Here is a 23,930-nt window from a genome sequence, read left to right as displayed (position 1 = left end):
GAAGGCTGTCATATTTTTGCACTGGAATTTTGCTCTGATTAGTCAGAATGCATCTCCTTGGTTGTATTTCCGAATTCGGTATTGTAGAATGACTTAGTACATTTACATCCTAACAGGAGAAAAATCAGTCTCTTTTGCTAAAGAAATACCTTGTTGAAATGAAATTAACTTCTTAACTACATATGCTGTTGTAGCATTGTTGCACTGCTCAACAGCTTGATATGTCAATGGTTAGTGTTAGTTGTGTTTATAAAACTATGCACGAGTAGAAAATTACTTTTTTTTCCCTGTAGTTTGCTAATTCATGTCCTGTTATCTCAGATTGTTTTTAGTCCTTCAATAAAAGGGATTCAGTGTGCTGTATTTCTAGCAAGGCAATAGCTACCAGCATCTCATTGGGACTAAAATCTGCATATTGTTTTCTACTTAGTATGAGGAATTGTAATAATTCTAAACACTGCAGACTTCTTAAAACATAGGATTAGTCTGTAATTTGATTTGCTACTTAGTGATTCAGAGAATGTAGTAACTTATTATTTGAACATAGTTTTTTTTAAAAGTGTAAATATTTAAGAGATTAAATAGACACTATGGTAGGAAAATAGATATTTTGATAAGATCTTGGTACTTAAGAGACTTAAATAGCCTTAAAATCTAGGGTGTCGGTACTATGGGTCAGTGAAGTCATCCCCTATCATCTTTTTCCTTTGAATGTAAAAGCCCAGTTTTGTTAATCTGCTGTGATTCTAATGAAGCTCATATTTTCCTTCAGATGCTGAAGACACAAGCTTAAGATAGATGCATGTAGAGATGGTTAGATAGCTGCTGGTTTTTTTCCTGAGATAAATACCCAGAACATTGAACACTTTAATAGTAGCAGTCAAAACGAGGCAGAAGATTCCAGAAGCTTTTACTTTACATAAATGGTGTCATATACTATGTGTAAATATTTCCATATTCTTTTTGAGCTAGGACAATATCAAGCTGGAAGAAATAGACAAAAGTAAGACAAGGAAAAAATATATTTCAGAGCTCACCTCCTAGATTTCAGATATCACAGATGGGTCCTTGTTTCTTACATCTGGTTTTACCAAGCTTTGTTTCCTAGCATCTTTTCCCTGGAATTTGGTATGATGGTAACATTCCATTCAGATAATTAATTTTTCAGTCTATACCAATGAGTGTCACTTAAAGATGAACATTTTAACAGTAGTAGTAATGAGAAAAGAGATTCCTATATACTTGTGCTCAACACGGACTGAATCTAACCCTTCCATACTAATGGAAAAGCTCATTTCACTGGCATACTTCACCAGTTTTGTATACAGGTACCAAAGATTGCTTACTCAGTAGCCTCTAAGGAATATTTTGGTAGAATTATGTATGCCTTGAGTGAAATTTAGTAATATCCTTAAATATGTTTAACTGTTTTACAATTATTTAAATTAACCTCATTAAACCCAGTTATATTTAAAAATGAAAGTTAATCACTAAATTGCATTTTCTGTGGTGCTAGTGAAAGAAAACGAACAGTGCTAGGTTCTGTTTTGGAGGCTGTGTTGGATTTATTTTCTCATTATGACAGTTCACTTTTGTTAAAGTAAATAAGATTATCTGAAAGACGACTTAGATGGCCTTGAGAACAGAGTATGAACTAAGAAACAGGTAGTTGGTATATAGTAATCAGGAATTAAGCAACATTTTTCCTAATGCATCACTTGGTTTGTGAGTTACATCTGTAGACCACATTTGCCTATGGCTTTGAAAGCTTTCAATTTTACATCATCTCTTAGTATGTTTCACTGCAAACATATTTAATTATACTGTTTCCAAAATGTTAATTTAGTATTTCTGAAAATCATAATTTTCCTGTGCTTCAGCATAGATTGTCTAAACCAAAATACATGTGTTCAGAGATAAAATAGCAATTCCTCACAATTATTTGAGAAGCTGAGCATACAAGTGTACTGTTAAGCTTTCTCTCATGAAGAGAGCCAGCAGTCTTTAATGATTACAGATAGTGTGAGCCTTGGTTTCTGTCTAAACCAACAGATTGGAAATAATCTGACAGATAATCTGACATGGAGTTCTCTTATCTCTTTTGATCATGTTACTTAAGATTATGAGATTTAGCAGTAGCTTTAGATCAGCAGATGGCAAGTCAAATGATTTGCCTACTGGGAAAGCAGCATATTTGCAGTTACCTGCCTTTGTGCCTCACAGGCATTCAAATTAGTGCCGTTAGGTATATTCTGCATCATGCTAACTAAATTAGTCTGTTAGTAACACACTCTGATTGTCAGTATACTGAAGTACTGACTGACTGTCCTCTGTGGCAGTGTAGCTCTGCTGACCTCTTGAAGTGAGCATCTTGTCCTGTTGGGAGCATCTCTTACTGAAAAGTTCTGCACTGAAGATGATTGTGCCTTATGTTATTACTTTATTTGATATATCATATTTTGGTACTTTTAGTTTTTGGTGTTATGTTTGAGTGTAATTGTGTTACTTTCAGAAATTTTGCTGCAATCAAAAAACTGTAGCCGCTGACTTTCAAGAGTCTTTTTTTCTGACCTAGACCTGCTTTGATGACAGTAGAAGATGAAGGATATGAAATTTATGTTCATGTGGTGTCTGAGTTGATGGAAAAAATCTTCCTCAACATTCCTGCAGACTGGCTGAACAGATTAGTAGGTACTGTTTCATGAGTTACTTGTGATAAAAACAGACAGCAAAGTTCAAAATGGAAGTAACTTTTTTAATTGTTGGCAATTTAGAACTGGGATGAGATTGTTCTGGAAATATGACAGTTGCTCATTGTATGATACAAAAAAAAATCTCAAAGAGAACAGTTGCTGACAAACTCAGAGGTTCAGAGTTGAGGTAGTAACAAGAGGTGAGTTTGTTTAAACACTTATACGCTACATAGCTAAGTATTTAGTAAATAAATGAATTCTTTGTGAAAAATAGAATTTCTTAATAGCAGGCATGCTTTCATGGTGTAAATAACTGAGCTGTATTTCAGACAGGCTTCCCTTGATAATCCTGTTTGGCTTCTTGAGGTGTTTTACATGATTCACAAGTGTTACAGTTTAATGGGAAACAGTCTTTGCACAGTGTTGTTAAAAATTATTTAAAAACCAAAAGCTAATTTTCTATTCAGATGTTGAGCTACACTTCCAGTAAGTCAGTGTAGCTTTCATGAAAGTAGAACTTGAATGTTAAGCGCTATTATGAAAATAAAGAGTACATTGGATTGTTCTGTCTTTTGCAGTGCCCTCCTCAGATATAACCTACAGCACAATAGTAGCAGATCTGTGTCATTTGCTGCTGGCAGATACGGAAGCATCCTATTTGTTGGAAATTAGGAGCCATTTTGTGCTAGATGAAAACAGCTGTCCTCTGCAAAAGGATTTCCATCTGCTAAATTTTCATCCTGATCTTTGAAGCGTTGACCTCTCCTGTAACTGAGTAACAGAGACCATAGGAATACACAGATGGCAAACAGAAGAAAAATGAATTAGCTCAAGGAAGGGAGTCTTTTTAAAAATACAAGAAAGGATTTTGGTTTTAACTTACATGCACACACAAAGGACTGGTATGGAATATCTGCTAATAGTCTATACTGCTGCTGTAATACTGATAAATTGTTTTAAAGTATATTTGTATACATGTAATTTTCTTAATAAACTTTTACAAGGTATCTGTTTCCCTTTTCTCTCCAGAAAAATTCACTAGCGTTGAGAGACTGAGATTTTCTCATATATGACAGATTAGATGAAGACAGCCACAATTCAGTAACATTATTATAGTTAGAAGATTTGTTTGTCTGATCCTATACATTATCTGTAAGTTGGTTATGTCTTTGCTTGCTTTGCTGTTGTGATTGCTTTCCTTCTTTTTAACAGCAGAATTTCTGCCACTTAGCCTCAGCAATTTTGCTGCCATTGTTTTCTGTTGTAAAACAGAACTGTCTCACTGAATTTAATTTTGTGTATCTAGAAGCTGTTACAATGATCTATTTAAGAGGTTTTAAACAGCTTAAAATAATGCATTCTTTCATGGACACTTTAAATGATTTAATTGTTGTGGTATTTATCCAGCATAAACTGGCAAATAAACTTCATCACCTTAAGCCAATTTAATCAGTTTAACGCTGGTCTGCAAAATTTTCTCCTGACTTGGTCAGATTTAGAAATGATCTTAATTCTTTTTGAAGTCTTTAGTGTATTCTGATAGGGATTTTTATCAGTAGAAAACTGAGTAAATGATGACTACAACTGACTTCATAAAGTAACAATCTCATAACTGTTACTTTTGAATGTGATTAAATATATAGATCAGTATTTTCCCCTGATATAAATATCTCTCTCTGATATAAATTGTGCCTCTTACCCTACAGCTTACAGCAGCCTCAGTATGAATCACATTTGCTGTCTTTACCTGCACTGTTCTCATTTAGGAAATCAGTTTCCGCATACACTCTTTCAGCTGTTCTCAGGCTTCAAACACAGAACTGTTCTCAAAAATGAATTTGATAAATCAGGTTGTCAAATGTATCATAATACAAGTAACATGATTGTTGAACAGCTTTCATGTGCTGTTTCTTGGAAGTGGCTACTTAAAATTGAAAAGCAGTGCTTCTTGGTGCTGGTTTGGATTCTGTTTTTGAATCTTATGTGAAAACAGTTTGAGACTGTTGGGTTTCTAATGGTGTTGAGTAAAGCTATGTGTAAACCATGTGTTTTCTTGTGTACCAGTAAAGGGGAAGGTAGTAACGTTCGTTATCAGTCTGGCAGCAAGAGAGAATCCTAAGGATTGTTGGATGACTGAAGAAATGAATTCTCAGCTGAAGTCTCATAAGGTCACTTATTTCTGTATTTAACTAATGTACTCATCAATATGGTCAGATTCTATAGATAAACAAGTTTGTGCAGCTCTGCTTCTCAAAGCAAACTTAGTTTCCTGCTTTAAGCCTTAGCTGTCCTATGATAAAATAATTCCCCAGTATTTTTGTCTGTCTCTGAAACAGTCTGGCAGTGTTGTCAGCAAGCATAGAAATACTGATCTTATGTCAGTGAAATCAATTTACTGCTGTGCCAAGATTCCTGAGACTAGTACACGAAAGCACAGTGACACCAAAAACAATGCTCAACACTGGCACCACTGATGTGCAAATCAAGTGCAGATGCTGGGACAAAATGTCAAGGAGAAACTAGGTAGCCACTTGCAGAACAGATACACTGCAAATTCTCTGGAGAGGAAAGGGAAGGTAGAGAGTGAACCACAAGGGAATATAAATACTCTGCTTGAGTAGTGGTAGGGCTTCTCCAGGATCCTGTTCATTAGAACAAGAATGTAACCATTATTGATGTCTGTTCTAAAATGGTAGTAACTTGCTGCAGCGCTGTCATTTGAAGGAGTTGTGCTTTCTCTAACTTGCATGACAGATTTCTTGCAGAGCTTTAGAAGTTCCTGTATTTGTAAACAGTAATGGAAAGTATTGACAAAGGTGTCACATTTTGTATGATCTTGTATCTATTTTGTGTTTTCTGTGCTATGCACTTTGGTAAAATTTTAAATTTTTTTAGGGGAAAAGAGGCACTATTAGGCAGTGAGAGATCTTAGAATCAGTCCTTCATCTGAAGAAGGTCCTTTCTTATTTACTTCACTTGGATGACCTTGAGCAAAGTCAAGTATGTTGATAAGTGCGTTTATATATGTTTCTTCATAATTTTAGCTGGAATTATTGCACACACAAACTGGAAGTATTGGTGCTTTAATTTTTAAGAAACACAAAGAAAAGAGACCACGTTAGTACAATGCATTATTGTATCACTTGAACTATACTGTACATCAAATCAGATGACTTCCCCCTTTAGAGGTATTTATGTTAATAGACACTGTATGTTACATGCATCTTCTGCACAAGCTAGTAAACCTGTCTGAAACATTCTTAACAGTTTACTTTTAACATCTTTGATGTTTACTGGTATGATTTAAGTAATAAAGAGGGACATAATGTATCTGGTAAAATTGCTTTATCTTGTAGTAATATAGAGTTTATATATATATATATTATTGTTTTCCTTCCCAGTTTGAGCATGTTGCCTATCAGATTGGTTTTTTTAGTGATTTTGTAGGAGTAAAATTTGAAAACAGCTCTTTGGTGTTGGGGGTGCTGGTGTTATTCACTTAACAGAGATAGAATGAGGGCTGAACACTTTGTGAAATTCAATTAAATGTAATGAGTCTAGGCACACCTTATATCCAGTGGCGCTGTTAGCGAGATGTACTGAAGGTACCAGGGAACATTTCAAATGGGGGATCAGGTGAAGTGGAATCTGTTATTTTACAATTCCTCTCAGATATCTTCTTGCTCATATTTCCTTTAGATTATAACAATATTATCAAAATGGAAAGGGTTCTCATTTCCCCAGAGAAGCCTCATTTTTTAAAATATATTGAATTAATTAATATTGTATCCTGTTTGAAAGGAAGCTGGCTTTATTTCAGCTATAGAGATTATGGTCCTTTTGGAACATAATTGTACGAAATGTTTTGCTGCAATAGTCTGTGTGTCTGGTTTTTATGACTGTACAGTGTAAAAGGTACAGAGTTCAGGTCTGTCGTGAACAACAAAGAAGAGAAGAATGTCCTATTTATTTTGATAAAAAATAATTGCTTTGAAAGATTTTACAGAACAGCAAGTTACTTAAAGAAAACCCTTACCACAAAGTGCCCAGGACATAGGTCTGTTTTAAGCTAATTGGGTTTGCAATGTAAGAATGGTCAAACCCAAGGTTCTTGTAGTCAATGCTGTCTCCAGCAGAGATATGTGTAGTGAGAAATACAAGGATGGGACAGGTTCCTTGTATTACTAGTACTCTAGTACTCCTGCAAGCCTTCAGTCATTTGTGACTTCAGGACTTCTTTTATGCTTCTCCTTTAGTGTCAACACCAAGTGTTGTGCGTTGGGATGAGCTGAAAACACGTAACTGAATTACTGCAAGACATACACTGTGTTGAGGGTCATGAGGTTTCTGATCAATAAATAGTGCTGTCCACCATCTGTGTTGAGAAGAGGTTTTTAAATATAATGCTGCTATTTAAAATGAATTGTAAATTTAGTCAACACATGAATATTTTGGGCTTGTCTGTTTCAGCATGCTTACTGGGCTTCCATCCCAGTTGGTGAAGCTACTCAGTCTGGTGATGCAGTGCAGTGCACAGTAATGCCTGGTATCATCACTGACAATTCTTAAGTCATTCAGAGTTCTGTCCACACAATGGATGATCATTTGTGCCCAGAACGCAGGACCAAGAATGGGAATTTACTGGTCAAAATAACTAATACTGGGAGATCACGTTTGTCTTCCTGTTTTGTTTACTCTGCTCCATGTTAATTAAATTGGAAATATATTTAGAGGAGAGGAAAGTTAGAGTTCCAGCCTACCAGAGTCCAAATCTTATCTTTCTGTTTGGTCAAGGAAAGAATTTACTTATTTTCTTCGTGTCCAATTAGGAGTGTAAAATAGTCAAAGATTTGTATTCTTTATCTCATTTATTTGTGGGGTTTTGTTTGTTTTATCCATGCTGTTTACGTCCTGTAGCAGAGAGCATGCCATCGTTTGACCAACTCCTTGGGCTTGCTGATCATTTCATTCCAGTGTTCCAGTTCTTTGCCACGGGCGTACATGAAAGGTCCAACTACTACGCGTCCTAGCAGATGTGTTTCTGGGGAGAGAAAAGGGAGTTAGTGATTAACATCTCTGAGTGCTTCTCTGAAATTCTTACCTAAATTAGAGTATTAACTTGCATTTATGTCAGTAATAATGTTCCAAAAACTGTTTTTAAACCAAATTTTTCATCAAGAAATTCACTCTAGGTCTCAGGTTCTCCACTTTCTACATGCTAAGGTTTCGCATTAAAAGGTACTGCAGTATTTAGTCAATTCAGACCTGCCCTATTGCCTGCACTCTAAATTAGAATAAGTTTAAAGCACACAGATGTGTATCTGCCCAGGCCCTCCACCCCAAGTGTGCTGTGAAAGTATGCCCTAGTTTTGGGCAACAGTAGCCTCAGTAGGATTTATAAGGTGCTCTAGCTTGGGAATGAATGGGTTTAGTTACTGACACAGGAGCTGCAGTGTGTGGATGGGCAGTGACCATCCTCTACCAATGAGCAGATTGTTTCTTTGTGCCTGAGCTTTTCAGCTGTGGATGGGGAAAATAAAACTTGCCCTACATGAACTTCAGAATGTTTGTAAAGCACTTGGCTCTCTGCAAGTGAAAATTATGAAAGACTCAAGTACTGATCCTAGTTCTTGTCAATCCTCAAAGCCAAAGCACCTGCCCAAAAATCTCACCTAAAGGAATTTTTCAGTAGTGCATGAATCCAAATGAGGCTGTTAATGTTTCATTATTGAGGTGGTGTTTGTGCTGTAGGGAAGATGTTTTTCTTGTGAACAGTGGAAATTCTGATTTGCTTCTCTAAGCAGAACTCCTTAATGGATTCTCTCATAGTAGAGGTGACCTCAAGCATGAGGTTTTCTGGCAGAGAATGGGGATGTTTGTAATCTCTTTCTTTCTCATTGCTTGAACTGCTGTGATAATTAAAATTCCTGTTCCTCTTTCAAGTTTGGTTAGGAACAATGAACGGCTTCACAGTTTTGGAGGCTGGGGATGACATACATGAGTGTTCACAGAACTTAATTGGACAAGCTCGCCTTCTTAGGATGCCAGAATGAAACAAAATTAAGGCACTTTCTACTTGCACTGATGAGCCTATGGTTATTTTATTAACATCTTTCGTGAAATTTACTGTTAGCTTCTGAAAGAGACATACACTTCTTGCGAATGTTGTTCTACTTTTTAAATAAACAGCCTATAAAATGCCCCAAACCTTTTATATGTTTTATGATTATTGCTAAAAATAAATTGGTTCCTCCCAGGTTTAAATGTGTCTGCAATATATGAGAGATTTATGATATCTTAACTGTAATAACTTATATAGCTTACTTTCTCCCTTGATGCTCTGGAGGACGGATAGACTCAGGCTTGCTGTGTCCAGCTCTGTCTGATCTGCCTTGAAACTGAACATTTCATTATACACTGGATTGGGAGATCCCAGAACAGCTGCTGTCTTTTTGCTTTTGATAAATTTATTGTGGTTCATTAGTGAGACTTTGATGTACACACCTTAGAGAAAAAGAAATTCAAGAAGAAAATACATCAGAGGCAGTTGGGAGAAGGCTTAAGGAATTTCTTGCTTTCAGGAACCAATATTAAGTATAAAATGAGATCATCAACAATTCATGGAACACAGATGGCAGCACAGGAATGCATAACATGAAGCGGGGAGTACACCAAGTCCTTAGGGTGCAGTTTTGCAGTGCACTTCCAATTTAAGAGCTGTTAAAAGTAGCAGTCATGTTCTTACCCTCCATCCTTGGTCTTGTATTCCTTCCTGTGTACCTTCCCTTCATCTGACGGAGTCTTTTTTGAAGGCTTAGTTTGTTGGGTCAGTAATTAATTTAATATATTTGACGACACTATTGTTTGATCCAACATAGGGGAGGCTGTGAGGGAGGAGCCGTGTCATAAGGCTGCAGCCTGTGCTTGGGTATGATTCAAGGGAACAAATTCTTCTAGTCAAAGAAGAATCCTTAAACAAAAAGTTTTACTAATGACTTCTAGCCCTGTGGTAAGGGATTCTGTAGAAAATTTGAGGAAAAGATCTATGATCTCTGCTCACTCTTCTAGAAAATATTACAAAAAATGTGTGCGAATGTGGCATCAAGAACAACAAAAAATCATTTGCTTCCTTAAGGCAACCTGTGTTGAAGGTGGACTGGAGTACAAAGGGATGTTGCTCGCTGTACTAAAGCAGGAGAAAAAAATTGCTACTGATGATGAGACATTATCAGGAAACAAAACCAAAACACAGCAGAACTAAGCTATCAAAATCTAATTACCATAGTAACAAAGTATGCCTTGTTTCCACTCAGATTAAATCACCCAGATGTTTACTTGTTCTTTTCAGGGTCACTCAATGCAAGCCTGGGTGGACAGATAAGGAAGGAGCAAATTAAAACGGGAATTTTGGAGCTGGTAAGACAGGAAATCACACTTACTGACAGCATGGCTCTCCTCCTGGAGCTTCAGTCCTCTTGCCCTCAGAACCACCACAGTGAGACGGCCCAGGTAGTCATTGTAGCTGAGGGAGAACTGGATGTCCCCATATTCTGAAGGTGGCTTTAGAAGCAGAACACTTGTCAAACATATCTGGAAAACTGTCTCTTCACGCAGGCAAATAATGGGGGTGAGGGGGAAGTTCTCCTCATTAAGAGTTTCTGCTATACTAAGGCATGTGAGTGAAATTACAATGGCTTTATTTTTATTTATGCTGTTGTAAGATTTGGTAGAACCCATTAATCAGCCTTCCTGAACCTTTGAATTCCTATCTCTTACAGATAATGCCTGTTTCTTTGCCTCTTCTGCTTTTTTCTGCTCTAATTCAAAACAGAAGCAAATAACAAAAGGTACTTTCTTACGTAACTCTCTCCTAACTCATGTGACAGCTTCCGAGCAGCTGGATGTTCCCTGTGCAACAGCTTTAGATCTGCAGGTTGGTAAGATCAGAATTCTGATTCCAAATGTTTATCAAATATTTTTTGTATTTGATATGACATATAGCTACTTCAGCTGTACCCTTCCCATATTTGTAAGATGATAGAAGTTCCACAATGCCGAGCAGTCTAGTATCACATACCTCCAAGTTTTCTTTTTCCAGATCTCTCCATATGACTAGTTTGTTGCCATCAGTTAATGTTTCGTTTTTGAGTGGGAAGGTAACTTGGCCTAGCAGATGATGCTTCTTCTGTTTGTTAACGTGATAAACCAAAAACTTGAGAGTCCTTTCGAGCAACATTTTACTGGAAACCTGTACAGGAAAAGGAATAATACATTAATAATTATAAAACATCTGACACTTTTCTACTCTAGTGTTGACTTCAAAGGAAGACTTTTTCAAAGTGTGCTAAAGGTAGGTGGAGGTTTCTGTGGATTATTTGAAGTCCACTTTCTTAATTTGCTTAAAGTTTTAGCTATGCAGGAGTCTAAAGATCCAAGCTAAAATAGAAGGAGTTCATTTGAAAAATATGAAGCTAGCTGGTGGTTTTTCAACTCATACAGATCTAGTGTCATGTGATGTATTCACTTCAACACACATTTAGAACTGTAAACATTTATTTTTCAGATGTTTGAAACACAAACTTTTTTGGTTTTAAAGCTTTTGTCTTGTGACACCTGCTTGAAGGCTCTTGGCATAGGGAGCCAAGCTCCTAGCTTTACAGCACCTTACAAATAGCATACCAGGCATCTCACAAGTTCTAGTTTCTAGCCTGTGTCACAGCACAGAAACTAAAAGTTATGAAACCATTAGTTCAATACAGGTTGCTTCTGGACTCCTAGATCTGCTGGGCTGAACTGCTCAGCCATAGTTCAAACTGGAATTTCCATCATTCCCAGGGCAAGTTCTGGAACCCTGAACTTTGGTGCAGACCACAAAGAAGATCAGTAGCCCAGGATCTCCAGAAGCCCCAGTAACAAATCTTATTTCCAGTGGAAACAACTTGTATCTTGGTACAAGTTTGTAGAAAATTACTTTTCAGAAAACATGTACTGTACTTTGACAAGTCAATATTTACAAACAAAAATCTGCTTAATCAAAAGGACAAGTACCTGAAAAACAAAGTTTTCATCAAACTGTGGGTTAAGGGTTTTATGTTTTGTTTTGGACTGCAGGTAGCTTCTTTCATCAGGCAGCAGGTAGACTTTCACAAATGGACTACAGGAATCAGCAGGAGGCTGCAGATTTCTAACTTTGATCAAGGAGACGAGGAGCCTTTCGGACTCTTGCTCATATTCCATGGAGAACCAGAGGCGGCCAATGTTGCCTTCAGGAAAATCCATCTCACTTTTGTCTTCAGGAAACTTGTACAGCTCTGGGTTAACGGTCCCTACAACATAAGCTCCAGCTTCAAGAAATAAAAAACAAGCACCCTCAGATTAGTCTCAAGATCGTAGCAGGCATTCTTATAACTACTGCTGTATTAGGGAAATAACATTAATCTCTTATTCATTAACATTTTTTGCATAAACTTGGTATTTTAAGTCCTTTTTCCTCAAATTTGGGGGAGTAGCTGTAGGCTGCACCACTTTTCTTTCTCTTATTCCTATGACTGTGCCTTGATAGTTCTGGGTATTCATTGTTGCAGTCTGCAACTGGTCTCTGCTGTTTATGGAGACAACAGATATTTCCTGAGCTACACTCATGCTGTTCCTTCACAAAACAAAGGAGGAGAGATTGCCTTGTCTACCATATACGTGAAGTCCGACAGCAGCGGGACCAGAATGGCTACATTATAGTCCAGTTCCTATATATATATATATACATAAATATGTATACATAAGTGTTTAGGGCTTGTATTGTGTAACACTGTTCCCCTTTAGAAGAGTACCCTTACAAAGTCCCGTTTTTGCAATGCCATTACCCAAAGAATGAAATGATGACCGCGGCCCAGACTGAGGCATCATGGAGGGGTCACTGTCTTCCTGAACCTGCTCTTCATTTGTCAGGTTAATCCAGTCTTGCCCATGCAGTGTCGGTGGAATGATAAATGGAACGCTTCTGGATCTGCTGGAGATAAGAACAGCTACTGACTCTTCTGGTTTAAATATGGAAACCAAACTTGCTAACAGTAATAAGCTTACCGTTCTCTCACCGTTTTGTAAAAAATCTAGAGAGATGCATAGGTAGAAACTACAAACACCCATCATTTTGCAATTTATTTATATAATGGCTAGAGGTCCAGTGAGGGAAATCAGATCCTAAATCTTCAGACAAACGGTCACCTTTTCCCATTCCTTCCTTTTAGAGCTGATCTTTCAAAGGAAAGGAAGAATTAACTGCACCTGCTTGTTTTAGAGCCCCAAAGCCCTGCAGTAGGTAACTCCTTTCTGAACTGAAGTCCTATTGCTTTTTTCAGATGCTTCATTATGAGACCACCAGGAATTACTCTGGAGCACAGGCCGGCTTTTCTAGGTAACAGATAAATCTATCCATGCACCAATTACACTTGAATGTGTTATCTCTTTTACATAAATCAGAAATAATCATTGCATTCATAGTTACAGAAAGTAGTATTTTTCTAAGAGAACAAAACAGAACATGACTGATGTTCTCATATAATTTAGGGGTCTAATTTATTTCTGAGCATGAATATATTTAGATCACCCCTTCACTTGAGATTTGACAAGTTGAAATAAATTACCAATATTATATGCTTTTAAAACGAAACAAAAATACATACCTTGTGCTTTTCAGTTGAATTTCAGAAGCTGACTGATCCTGAAAAATACCATTTGTGTTTGTCATTTGGACAGGACTGGTGAGCTTTTCATAAGAAAGGAGGTGGCAAAACTTCTTCCAGAGAAGGTATCCAGTTATTCCAATGAGAACAAATAGAAGGATCCCTCCTATTATACCTCCAGCAACAGCAACTGCTTGTTCTGTTCAAACATAGAAGCACAGAAAGCATCACAGGAAGATCAAAGTTGTGTATGTATTGGGGTAGATAGGAATATTAAAGCTGACAAATGTATTTGATTTGCATACGAAAATGACTTTTAAATGAAACCTTTGGCTCATGTGCACATTTTTGTCCTTGGTTACAGCACGATGCAGCACCTGAAGATGTATGGCATCAGCAGTGAGAGATAAGAAAGTATTCAGATGTGCTGGCAATGACTGCAATTGTAAGACACTATAGACAAGAAAAAACAAAACTCAAGGAGTTCTTTGGGCTTTAATTTTACATTAGCATAAACATTTACCTTAGTATGACAGATGTGCTAGAGCTTTCATAACAGAAGAAAAAGAAAAACCAGGATCACGTAATACAAAAGGTACCATTATTTTTGTTTGGTTTGTTCTTCCACATATTCGTCTACGTTGAACTGAGACCAGATCCTGGCACAAGGAACAAAGCAGAGCTGGGTTGTTTTCTTTCTAAGGATGCATGTGTTTCCTGATCTCTAAGGCCAAACTTAAGTATGCATTAAACACTGTTTCCTGAATCTCGATTACTTCACATAAAACTGAATCTTGTATAATTTGGGTTTTGGTCCACACTAATAAAATTGAAAATGTCTTTAATATGAATATGAGGAATTCTGTTGTGATAATTTCTCACTAGACCAAGGGTAGACAGTTGATAATGGGCTCAGTTCATTGTTTTCTCAAGTTTGCTGAGTGTGCTAGAGTACAAGGCTGGAAAGACCACTTCTGCACTATGCCTTACACCCAGCCTGTCTTGGCCTTACCACTAAACTGGTACTGGTGCATCAAGACATGACCAGGTCTCAACTGAGAATTGATCCTACCAGAATATCCTCTGCCTGAAAACGAGCCCAAGCTGCAGAATTATCTTCCACTCTGAAGCCGTGGGAGGCAGCACAGGACCAGCTGAATCCTATCAGTTCTCAGGGTCTCCCCTGAAACTAAAGCAACAAAGCGATCTGATGCTTTCTCACAACTCAATTTTTCTTCTTCTCTGCTTTTGGATAGAGATACCTGTGATTATACTTCATTCCTTTCTCCTTTTTGTCTGTCTGTGCTTGGTAGATACCTTGTAGTTAGCTACTTCTGTATGATGGTACAAATAAATAACAACTGTACAAGCACAAAATAATCAGTCAACACTAATAGCAGTTTCAAATAAGAATTCAAAACTAATGTAATATAGTTTGATTAGAGCTATAAAGAGTATAGGAAGTGAGTTACTGATCTTTTTCACTGTTGCCACATTACAGTAAGTGATATGAATGTCCTTCAACTACAGAACATTTATGTAATACTGTGTGCTATAAAATTAACTTGGCCATAGTAGCTCAGAGGTCTTTATCTGATCCTATCTCATTTTCCTGCCTTTGGTACAGTCACAGGGGACAACTTATTTTTGCAGCTCCTCTCCAGGTATGTTGCCTCAGTTATCTGTAGGAATTGGCTGGATACTTCCCAATGAGTCATATAATCACTCATGTCCCCCCAGCACTATGGAGCAACCACCTTGCTCATGGCTGTACCACAACAACAGGCGCTTTGCTGTCCTTGCAACCAGCCAGTGGGCTGAATGCGTTTTAGCACTTAGCCAGGCTAGTGGTGCTATACATAGTATTAGTCCGGGACTTATCCTGAGGAACAGGAAACAAGTACCTATTTCGTTTGGGTTAATATTAATACAGACACGAGTCTGGTTGTGCTACACTGGTAATGTAATGTTTGGGTTTTTGTTTTATGTTTTTCTTTTTCCCCTAAGAATGCACAGTATGAGGAAATGCTGTTCCTCTTTGTTTTATACGGTATGCTCAAGTGTGTCTTCGGTCACATTGCCATTTTATTACTGCTTAAAAGGCCTGATGCAGGAAAAATGCTTTAGTTTAATGTCCATGAACATAATAGAAATTAATGGTTCACTTCATCCAAGTGTACAGTAATACAAATGCTTATATGGCTGGTGGTTTTACTGTCTGACATAGGTACCTCCACAGTTAACATTTAGAGCAAGCTCAACAGGATTCTGCCTGTTTAATGTGTTCTCTCCATTCCCAAATCTTTAATGCTCTCAGCAGCACTTCTGTGTCCCCCATAACCAGGTTGCCACCATTTATCATTAAAGACAATAAGATGAAGTGCACTGCAATGTAATATATTGTACAGCAGTTGTGCACTGAGAATGAGAGAATAAGAGAATGAGTTTCCAATCACTTTGTTAATGAGTTTATGTACTGAATTTGTTCATTGCAGAAAGATGTTAAGTATTTATGACCCATTCACTCCCATTGGCTCAAATTCTGCTTTTTTATTTTTATGCAATGGTAGATACAAGGTGAAGTTTTACCCATATCAGTAAAGCTACCTGTGTTTTAATGAAGGTAAGGAGAATTTGGCTCATTTTTATTCCATCTCACCTGATTAGATCAGCAACAGAACCAGAAGCTTAGGGCACAATGTAGCACGAGTCACAAAGTCCACCTCTGAAATTAGTTGAATCCTTTGTGTGCAGGGAAAAAATAAGTATCTTTTTAAATAATTACCTGTCATCATGAGAAATTGATGTATTCTGCTGTGGTACAGAATCATGGCAAATGGAGATGGAAGAAACCTGTTGGACCATTTCATTTCCAGGTGGCCTGTTCTGGGGCACTGTCCACCAGTAATAGGTAGTGGGTTTATCCTGGCACGGAGAAATGGTGGTGATCATCTTCTGTCCCTTTGGGATTTGATTCCTTTTTGCTTAGTATCTGATAATACGCTTTCAATGAGCTTTTCTTAAACTTTGCAGTAAGCCTTTTGGAGTTTTCACAGTATCACAGTATCACACAGTATCAGTTTTGACCAACCAGTTCTCCATGAAAAGCTTTAGTCCCTATATATTAATAAATACTCAGATTTATTAATGCAGTATAAGCTTATGTGCAGTATAAACCGAATTATTTAGGGTGGGGAGTAAATTCTTGCTTGCTATGTGAAGTTGTCCTCGGACAGCAAAGCGCCCCGGGTGGGGAATGAAGATGGGGGTGCCTAACAGACGCCTGGTGACAGGCACCGCTGCCTTAGCCGGCTCCAGGAGCAGGTCGGGTGAGTTTACAGACCCCGAGTTCATCGGCAGGCTGGACTTGATTTCTTGCCCGAACTCCCCGAAGTGCCCGCACAGCGGTGGGAGGTTCCGGGGGTCCGGCAGGTGCCTGGGGGCAGGAGCCGGCGGTTCGGCAGGTGCCCAGCCCGGGGGTAGCGGCGGGGGAGCCGAGCCCTCCCGTCCCTCCAACCTAGCACTTACCGGGCATGGGTGCTCGGGTCCTGCGGTCACAGCCTCGGCCCCATCTCCTCCCGGTCCTCCTGGCTCGGTGGCAGGCGGCTGCTGCCCGTGTGTCCGCCGCAGCCCCGCTGTGCAAGTGCCGGGGGCAGTCCCTCCCCGGCCCGCCCCTCGGCTCACGGGCCGCACACGGGGGAGACGGGAAACACGAGTTAACATGGAGATATCTGTGGTTCCCATCAGAAGAAAGGAACGGGACGTGTTCGGAAGAAGTTCCAGCTCTACCTGGGCTCCCCGTGCCGGGCGGGGGGCACAGCCCTCACTTCAGCTGGCACGGCCGGGGAGGCCGGTGTGGAAACAGGTGGAGAAGTAGCTGTTGTACCAGAGAAATCTTCTGTCAGCCCTAAAAAAAAACTGTGCGACACTGGCTATGTGAGATGATAACTTCAAAAACTACAGTTATGCTCAGAAAAAACTTTGGTATTAGTAGCTTAATTCTGAAAATCCAGGTAGGCAAGAAATCAGCATGCACTTGTTTCAGACCTCTAACAAAACGCATAAGCACAAAGGAACACAGAAGCTTTACTTAGGCAATTGCAATCATAGTTTTTCCTATTTACATTTATAAATGTAATGATATTTTATTTTCTGTGTGTGTAATAAATATAACCAAGCAGATCTTCACTAACAAAATTACTCGTGCATAGTTCAGAAGCAAAATTATTCACCTTCACTTCTTCTTGCCTGATGCTGCTTGCTTCTTTCTCAGCCAGTATGAGAAGAATCTATACCTTAAATGCAACAATTTTGTATTACACATGCTTGTTCTGTTCACAACCATTGCATGCATTTGTATAGTGCCATTTAATCTAAAAGCCAAAGAAATGCATAGGAATTAAACCGGTAGGATCGTAATGAAATGTCATCTGTTTCTGTGGAATCCTTGAATTCTTTTAATTGTATTTAAAATGTCTTGCTGCAGATGTAGTGTGTTTAGCTTTTTCTATTAATTATTGAGTCCTTGACAAGTAAGAAAGTATTGGATCATTTTTACTCTGAAGAGAAAAAGCTTCATATATTCCAGTTTTAGTCTTTAACACAGTTAACTATTAAATAAATGTTGCATAGCCAATGCTTTTGCTATTCTTACTTCTACACTGAATTAGTAGTAATATTGAAGTATAGATTTTTTGCTGAGCAGTTTGCACTTGTCAGGATAATTTCCATAAGCAAGTTTGAGACAACTGGAAGTATTGGAGTTGTGTGGCAAGTCCCACAACTGTCTGCTTTCTGTTGCAGTCTTCTCCCTTGAGCTTGCTTTTATGTCTGTGTGAGGAGTGGTAAAGTTGCTTTGAACACCTGAGTGCTTTCCAGAACACTACCAAACTGTTAAAGTGATCCCAGCCAGATGCACTGTCTTCCATATGAGCTGTGCTGCTTGTGTAGAGGGGTGTGAAGTGTGTACGTCTGGGAAGCAATAACCATCTGCTGATTCAGCTCTTGTTTCAGCGAGTCAGTGCATGTGGTGAGGTGAGCTTGGAGGAGCAGAATTAATGGCAAAGGTGCTAAGCAGAGAGTTTAATTTTGATTCTGTGCTGTACCACAAATGTCCTGGTCCCTAGTCTTTCTGTGCTGAGCTCTGGCTCCAGCCGGAAATCAAAATAAATACAGGATGCGATGAACCAATTATACTCTCCTTTTCCTCTAGTAACTAACCTCCTTCCTAGCCCTCACGGTTTACAGGTTTCATGTTTCATCCTATATGTTACCACACTTGAAGGAACTAAAATTAATTAATATGAACAAAACATGTAAATACTACTTGCCATATGTCTGCTTGCAGCATGTAGTATAAAAGACCCAGGAGCAACAGATGAAGGATGTTTCTCTGCATTCACTGTGTCTGGTTGCACTCCTGACTGCTTCCAGCCAGAAGCTGGTATGATTTCCTTGATTGTTTTAAAAGCCCAGCTCAAAGTTCAAATATAAGACAATGCTGATCCGTTCACGTTCACATACTGTAACTTCAGTGTTGTATCAGAGAGAATTCTGGAAGATACTGCCTGCCTAAGTTTGGGCATTTTAACAAGTCTGTTCATTTCAAGCATATAGTATTGCATTAATAAATATGTATTCTGCACATTCCAGCCTTGACCAGGATTGATTCACACTTACCTAGTTAAGGGGTTTGGATTCCTACCTTGGTATTTCATCTTAGCCCAGTAAATCCCTGGCACTGCAGCTGACCTGGATGTTCTTTGGGGAGATGCAGGCAGAATGCTCTCTGGACTTTCTGCCTGACTGTATCTGTCCCATCAGTTTCCTTCTGGCACAGACCTGCTCAATGGAGCCTTGAGCACAGGAAAAACTGCTACAGCTTGCACAGAGCGTGCTGTACAAGACAAGAGTTTTTCCATGCTTTGATACTCATCTTTCGCTGGGTATTTCAAGTCCCTGGCAGACATGAACACGCAATGCATTTGCTTTCTCCTTAGAACCTTCTTACAAATCTTCTTGGCAGTGTTATAGTATACCTATTGATATGAAAGTATACATAGGTGAAGTCTCTATAGCAGCACTTCTACTGGCTCAGAATGTTTGTATTTTTTTAACCTTTTCCTTTTGTTTCTGGTATGCTTCAGCTGTTGGTGTTGCCTAAGAATGACCTTTAAGCAAGCTGTAGCGCCACCTCCTGTCCAAAATCGGGCATTGGCGTGAATCAATAGAGCTAAACAAAAAGTTCTCTTAAAGGTGACTTTTTTTTTTTTTCTCCTCTATGAAACAGAATGGAGAAAATGTGAACTTTTATTCTCTTCAACTGATTTTTTCTTCCTGTGTTTAACAATAAGAATTTCAGAAATACAAAGTCTGCTTTTACTGGAACATGTTCTCATGGTTGTGATTTGTTTGGTTGGTTTGGTTTCGTTTTGCTAGTGCAAATCGCATTAAGTTAGCAGCTGTTGCTCTTTTAAGACAAAATACTACAAAATGTTCCTTTAAAATTACTTTTATTATTAAGCTCCAAGTTCACAGATGATGTGCACAAGGCCTGTAGAGGTTTTTGCAGAGAAAATTCCTTGCAAAGCTTTGGCTTGCCTGGCTCTGAAGTTTTTTGGGAGCAATATCTGACTTTTTGTTCTGGTTTTGTACACCACCTAGCCTTGGTAATAGTAATCTAAACTTCGTAACTTTGACAAGGCCTTGCAAGATTACTTATGTACACATGCAAGATGAACTGTTCACACAGCTGTAGTGACGAACAACCAATGTTGCTCTATAGCAAGACCAGTTTTATTTTCAGCAATATTGCCTAACTCTCACTCCCTCTGGAACAGCTAGTGGATTTAGGCCAGAGATAATGTAAATAAGATGTGACTACTCTAAGACCAATGTGGAGGGGTTGCTGAGCAGGCAGATGAATCTATAGACAGGCATGTATCTTAAGATTTGGGCAAAGCACAAAATCTTATATATGGTATAGCAATGACGCCATATGTAATATAGCCATAGCTGGTACAGCCTTATGCGACACAAACTTTTAACTGAGATCAAAATTTGATGTTTGATGATTGTTTTTGGGATACTATAAAACTAGAATGAGATACTGATACTAATGTTCTTTAACTTATAGTTGGTTTTGCAGGCACTTATGCCTAAAACTGCTCCACATATAGCAACAACAGATTTACAGCTGTCATCTCAAGTGTTTTTATTAAACAAACAAACAAACTACAAAAAACCCACAACAAAGTGTCCAAAAGCCTGGGTAGGATGGTGGTAAGATCTTGAGGGTCAAGTAGATACGAAAAAAAATTTAAAATCCCCAAACCAGAGTGTAGAGAAAAAAGAATAACAAACTCTTCATCTAATTAAGTCATTATTTCATCTGTATAAGTGGTCCCTTTCTCTTTGCAAAGCAAAGACTGCTTGTGCAACAAATACTAAGGAATACCTGATCCATTCACAGAATATGTCTGGTACTGATAGTGTCTAGTGTGCATCAAAAACACATAATGACCTCTCCTAAATACACCTAATGCAACAGTATTTGGCTCCAAATACATTTAATTCCAGGTGATATTGATCAGTTTTGGCCTGTGTGTGAATCCTCAATACAAAGGGTTAGAAATTAAATCAAGTACAGCACAAATAACAAGTGTCACATGGGCAACATCACAGCAGCTCTGTGAACTATTCAATTGACAGCAAAAGCAAACAAAGACCAAACCAAAACCTACAACCCCCCAAAAACAAATAGGGTTCATCCTAAGTAAAATCAGTGCACAAATCTGGGTTAGAGCCTGGCCAGAAAGGGCCAAAATAAGCTGAGGTGGGCCAGCTTCATGTAGTAGTCACTAGAACTGTGCTGCACCAAGAAGGCTGCACACTGCTCATGTCATTAGCTCCTCACTTTAAATACATGTGAAAATTTTCTAGGATATGCAAGAAATACAAGAAAGATAAAAGTAAATCTTTCAAGCTAAGAAGAGTCAGAGTCATTCCCACAGATATTTTTGCCTTGTTTTACTCAGAAAGGTAGCATCTCAATGCTAGAAAGCAATTTTTATTTTATTTTATTTTATTTTGGTTTTGTTTTGTGGTTTTTTTGTTTTGTTTTGTTTTTTGCTAGAAACAAGTAAACCATTTCTGTCCCTTCCCCAGCCTGGGGCTCAAATGCTACATTCTGTGCTTGGAAATGCTAACTTGAAGGACACTTGCCTACCATTAGCCAGCTTACATACAACTTTGCTTGTATGTACGGAGAAATACACTGGTTTTTAGGACTTTAGTTGATACCTTTTTCTCGCCCCCTCAAAGAGGAAAATCTATGAGAATCTATGTGTTTGTTTGGCAACCATGAGTTGAAAAATGGGAGAGAGTAAAAAAATATTTTCTTTAGATTCCTGAGACAGATGAGTCAGTATGTCCACAAGCAAAGGTTACATAAACTAAGAGACTAGAACAAGACTTAGTTGCATGAACAGTGTTACTGCATTTCAATCTGTCCAGAGTCAGCCGTGCAGATTATTGCAGGCACAGTTAGCCTGGGGTTTGCAGTGCATCTCACTCTTCTCTTGCTGTGAGGCTGCTCGGAAATCTGTATGTACTACTTTATAGGTCTTATTTGTGCAAGCCTTATTTAATACACAGTGCTGTTGCTCTCAGCATGTGTCTAATTTGGAATGTCATCGTGGTATACTGGCTGCATGATAGTTTTGTCTCTGTTTCATTTAACCAAGAGTCATGTCTCTTACAACGGTGACCTGATACAGGCAGCCGCAGGGACTAGATCCAAATCCTCTTCAAATCTCCCATCTTTCCTGAAGCCTCTGTCCTCTCTCCCATCACGCTCTCTCGCTAGCACATCTGGGACGAGCCACTCAGCTCACCTGAGAGAAGTCAGGGGAGCCAGTACAGGATGGCTCCTGCCGCGTGGGGCGGAAATGGGAATAGGTATGATGGTGCCCAGGCATATTGTCCTGGGAAAGGGAGGCAGGATGAGGAGTGTTAAGTGGGCTGGAATCAATCCACAGGCCATTGGGCCAACAGGCAACTACATTATGATGCCTGTAGGCTAAATTATTTGAGAATATTCCAGGTCATATGGGAAAACAAAGCCTTTCTTGGAGCTGCAGAACTACGTTTCTTCAAAGTGCATCAGGGTCCGAAGTCAGGCTGCCAGGCTGCCGTGCTTTCCTCCTGTACAGTCTTTTCGTTGGTGCTTTCACCACCTTCTCACTAACACCATTTCTTTATTTTACATCTGGGGATTGAGGCATCAAAATTCAAGACTTTATTTAGATGCTTGACTCTCATTAAACAGAGCTGCCTCTATGAGCAGGCTTTGTTTACAGCACTCAGCCCCGGGCACCAGCTAAGGTCTAGGGTAGACTCCAATACTTTTGTTTCTGTTTGTTGTCCAAAGGCCAAATAATTTATTTGAATCGCACCATTTGCAAAAGTAAACTAAAGGGGTTTAGTACATAGATGAATGTGGTTTTGGAAAGAGTTTAAATCTGAATTTGCAACGATGGCTTGGTGGACAAGTCACGTAGGACAGAAATACTGGTGACTTCTATAAGTGTAATATTTTGTACTTTTTTTTAAAAAAAGTATTTTCTGGGAGCAGACCCTGGGAGTCCTGATGGTCTATGTCATGCTGGCTTGTCTGCTTTCCAACTGAGAGTAATGGAACAGATGGAAGGCTAGCACTGAAAGGCAGAGTGAAGCTAAACATGTGATTAAACTCCCAAAAAGGCCAAAGCCCTTATTGCATGTAAGGCAGCTTAAAGCTATCCCCAAACTAGCTTGAAGGGTAATTTTTTTGCGCAACTATCTATTGCTTTTTGCTACTGGATATTAAGCAACTGTAGAGAACAGGGGAGACATTATGGTGGTTGTACCATAATGGGGAGAAAATGAGAGCTGGGAAAAGGAGAAGTGAGAGCAGAGTGCCCATGTCATGGTCCCTTGATTTGAGATTTAAGGTTTAATGTCATGAAATCCTCCATTTATAACAAAATATGCTTACAAGAGGGATCTTGTTTGCATTCTCCATAATCAACTGTTGTTCTATTCATTTGGTAAACAAACAAAAAAATAGTCATGTGTAGAGATTTGCCAAGTCTTCAAAATAGATGAGATTGCTTACATCAGCAGGCTGCCTTGCAAACTGCCAATGCAACATACAGGCAAAGGAGCCGGTCTGCTTTGTTGAGAAAGCTGCTCTTAAATCCAAGATGAAAAAGGAAGGAGATGACTTGGCTCAAATACACCAGTTTTCACAGTACTAAAAAGCCTGACAGCATTCAAAAAGATGAATCCCACATAGAAGAGTGCTACAGGCTTGTAAGTAGTTTTTGGAGAGTTTGTAGGTACCTCTTAGATCCAACATAGGGCTGAAAGTTGGCTTCGTGTGGTTCAATTGGATTGGTGCAGAAAGCTAATCCGAAGTGAATTTTTACAAGTGTTGACTGCTGTGCAATTAGCAATAAGAAAGATGCTTGAGCTGCACCAGCAGGAAGGATGCAGTCCTGTAACCTGGGAGGTCGCA

The 23,930-nt window shown here is 38.8% G+C and overlaps 2 protein-coding genes and 1 long non-coding RNA gene across 17 annotated transcripts in view; 2 read left to right on the top strand and 1 right to left on the bottom strand.

Moving 5' to 3' along the window:
• Positions 1-3,700, top strand: part of SHLD2 (shieldin complex subunit 2) — a 35,115-nt gene extending 31,415 nt beyond the window's left edge. For 9 of the 12 annotated variants that reach the window (XM_065843051.2, XM_071811772.1, XM_071811773.1 and 6 more), the window contains 2 exons: positions 2,576-2,691; positions 3,272-3,700. In XM_065843051.2, the coding sequence (XP_065699123.1) occupies positions 2,576-2,691; positions 3,272-3,444 (289 nt within the window). In that variant the 3' untranslated portion in view covers positions 3,445-3,700. Of the gene's footprint in view, positions 1-2,512; positions 2,692-3,271 lie in introns of those variants that run through there. The other 3 variants (XM_065843061.2, XM_071811774.1, XM_065843062.2) reach the window with 3 other exon arrangements.
• Positions 3,701-7,542: 3,842 nt separating this feature from the next.
• Positions 7,543-17,004, bottom strand: SYT15 (synaptotagmin 15). 4 transcript variants are annotated; one of them, XM_065843071.2, is made up of 9 exons: positions 16,901-17,004; positions 16,158-16,297; positions 13,373-13,571; positions 12,554-12,699; positions 11,742-12,037; positions 10,771-10,941; positions 10,133-10,253; positions 9,018-9,197; positions 7,543-7,734 (listed from the first exon to the last, which is right to left on the bottom strand). In XM_065843071.2, exons 2-9 carry the CDS (start codon positions 16,240-16,242, stop codon positions 7,598-7,600), a joined length of 1,335 nt encoding a protein of 444 aa, XP_065699143.1. In that variant the 5' UTR covers positions 16,243-16,297; positions 16,901-17,004; the 3' UTR covers positions 7,543-7,597. The 4 variants fall into 4 exon arrangements, with proteins under 4 accessions (XP_065699143.1, XP_065699144.1, XP_065699145.1 ...); XM_065843072.2 differs by having other exon boundaries at positions 12,554-12,696; XM_065843073.2 differs by lacking the exon at positions 16,158-16,297.
• LOC139828547 (uncharacterized) lies at positions 12,687-14,223 on the top strand. Its single transcript, XR_011740279.1, has 3 exons — positions 12,687-13,104; positions 13,446-13,620; positions 13,737-14,223. It is a non-coding gene; the product is annotated as an uncharacterized lncRNA (long non-coding RNA).
• Positions 17,005-23,930: the final 6,926 nt, after the last annotated feature.

This window comes from Patagioenas fasciata, chromosome 8, assembly GCF_037038585.1.
Source record: "Patagioenas fasciata isolate bPatFas1 chromosome 8, bPatFas1.hap1, whole genome shotgun sequence".
NCBI lineage: Eukaryota > Metazoa > Chordata > Aves > Columbiformes > Columbidae > Patagioenas > Patagioenas fasciata.
Note: the sequence above shows the minus strand (reverse complement) of the source record. Positions and strands in the feature narration are given on the sequence as shown.

Excerpts from the sequence above, each read along its gene's own strand:
- SYT15 (XM_065843071.2), bottom strand. The coding sequence starts at position 16,242 with ATGAAATGGTCCAACAGGTTTCTTCCATCTCCATTTGCCATGATTCTG. Across the intron at positions 13,572-16,157 it reads TCAATTTCTCATGATGACAG|AACAAGCAGTTGCTGTTGCT; the intron begins GTAATTATTTAA and ends ATGTTTGAACAG. Across the intron at positions 12,038-12,553 it reads GTCATCATTTCATTCTTTGG|CTGGAGCTTATGTTGTAGGG; the intron begins GTAATGGCATTG and ends TATTTCTTGAAG.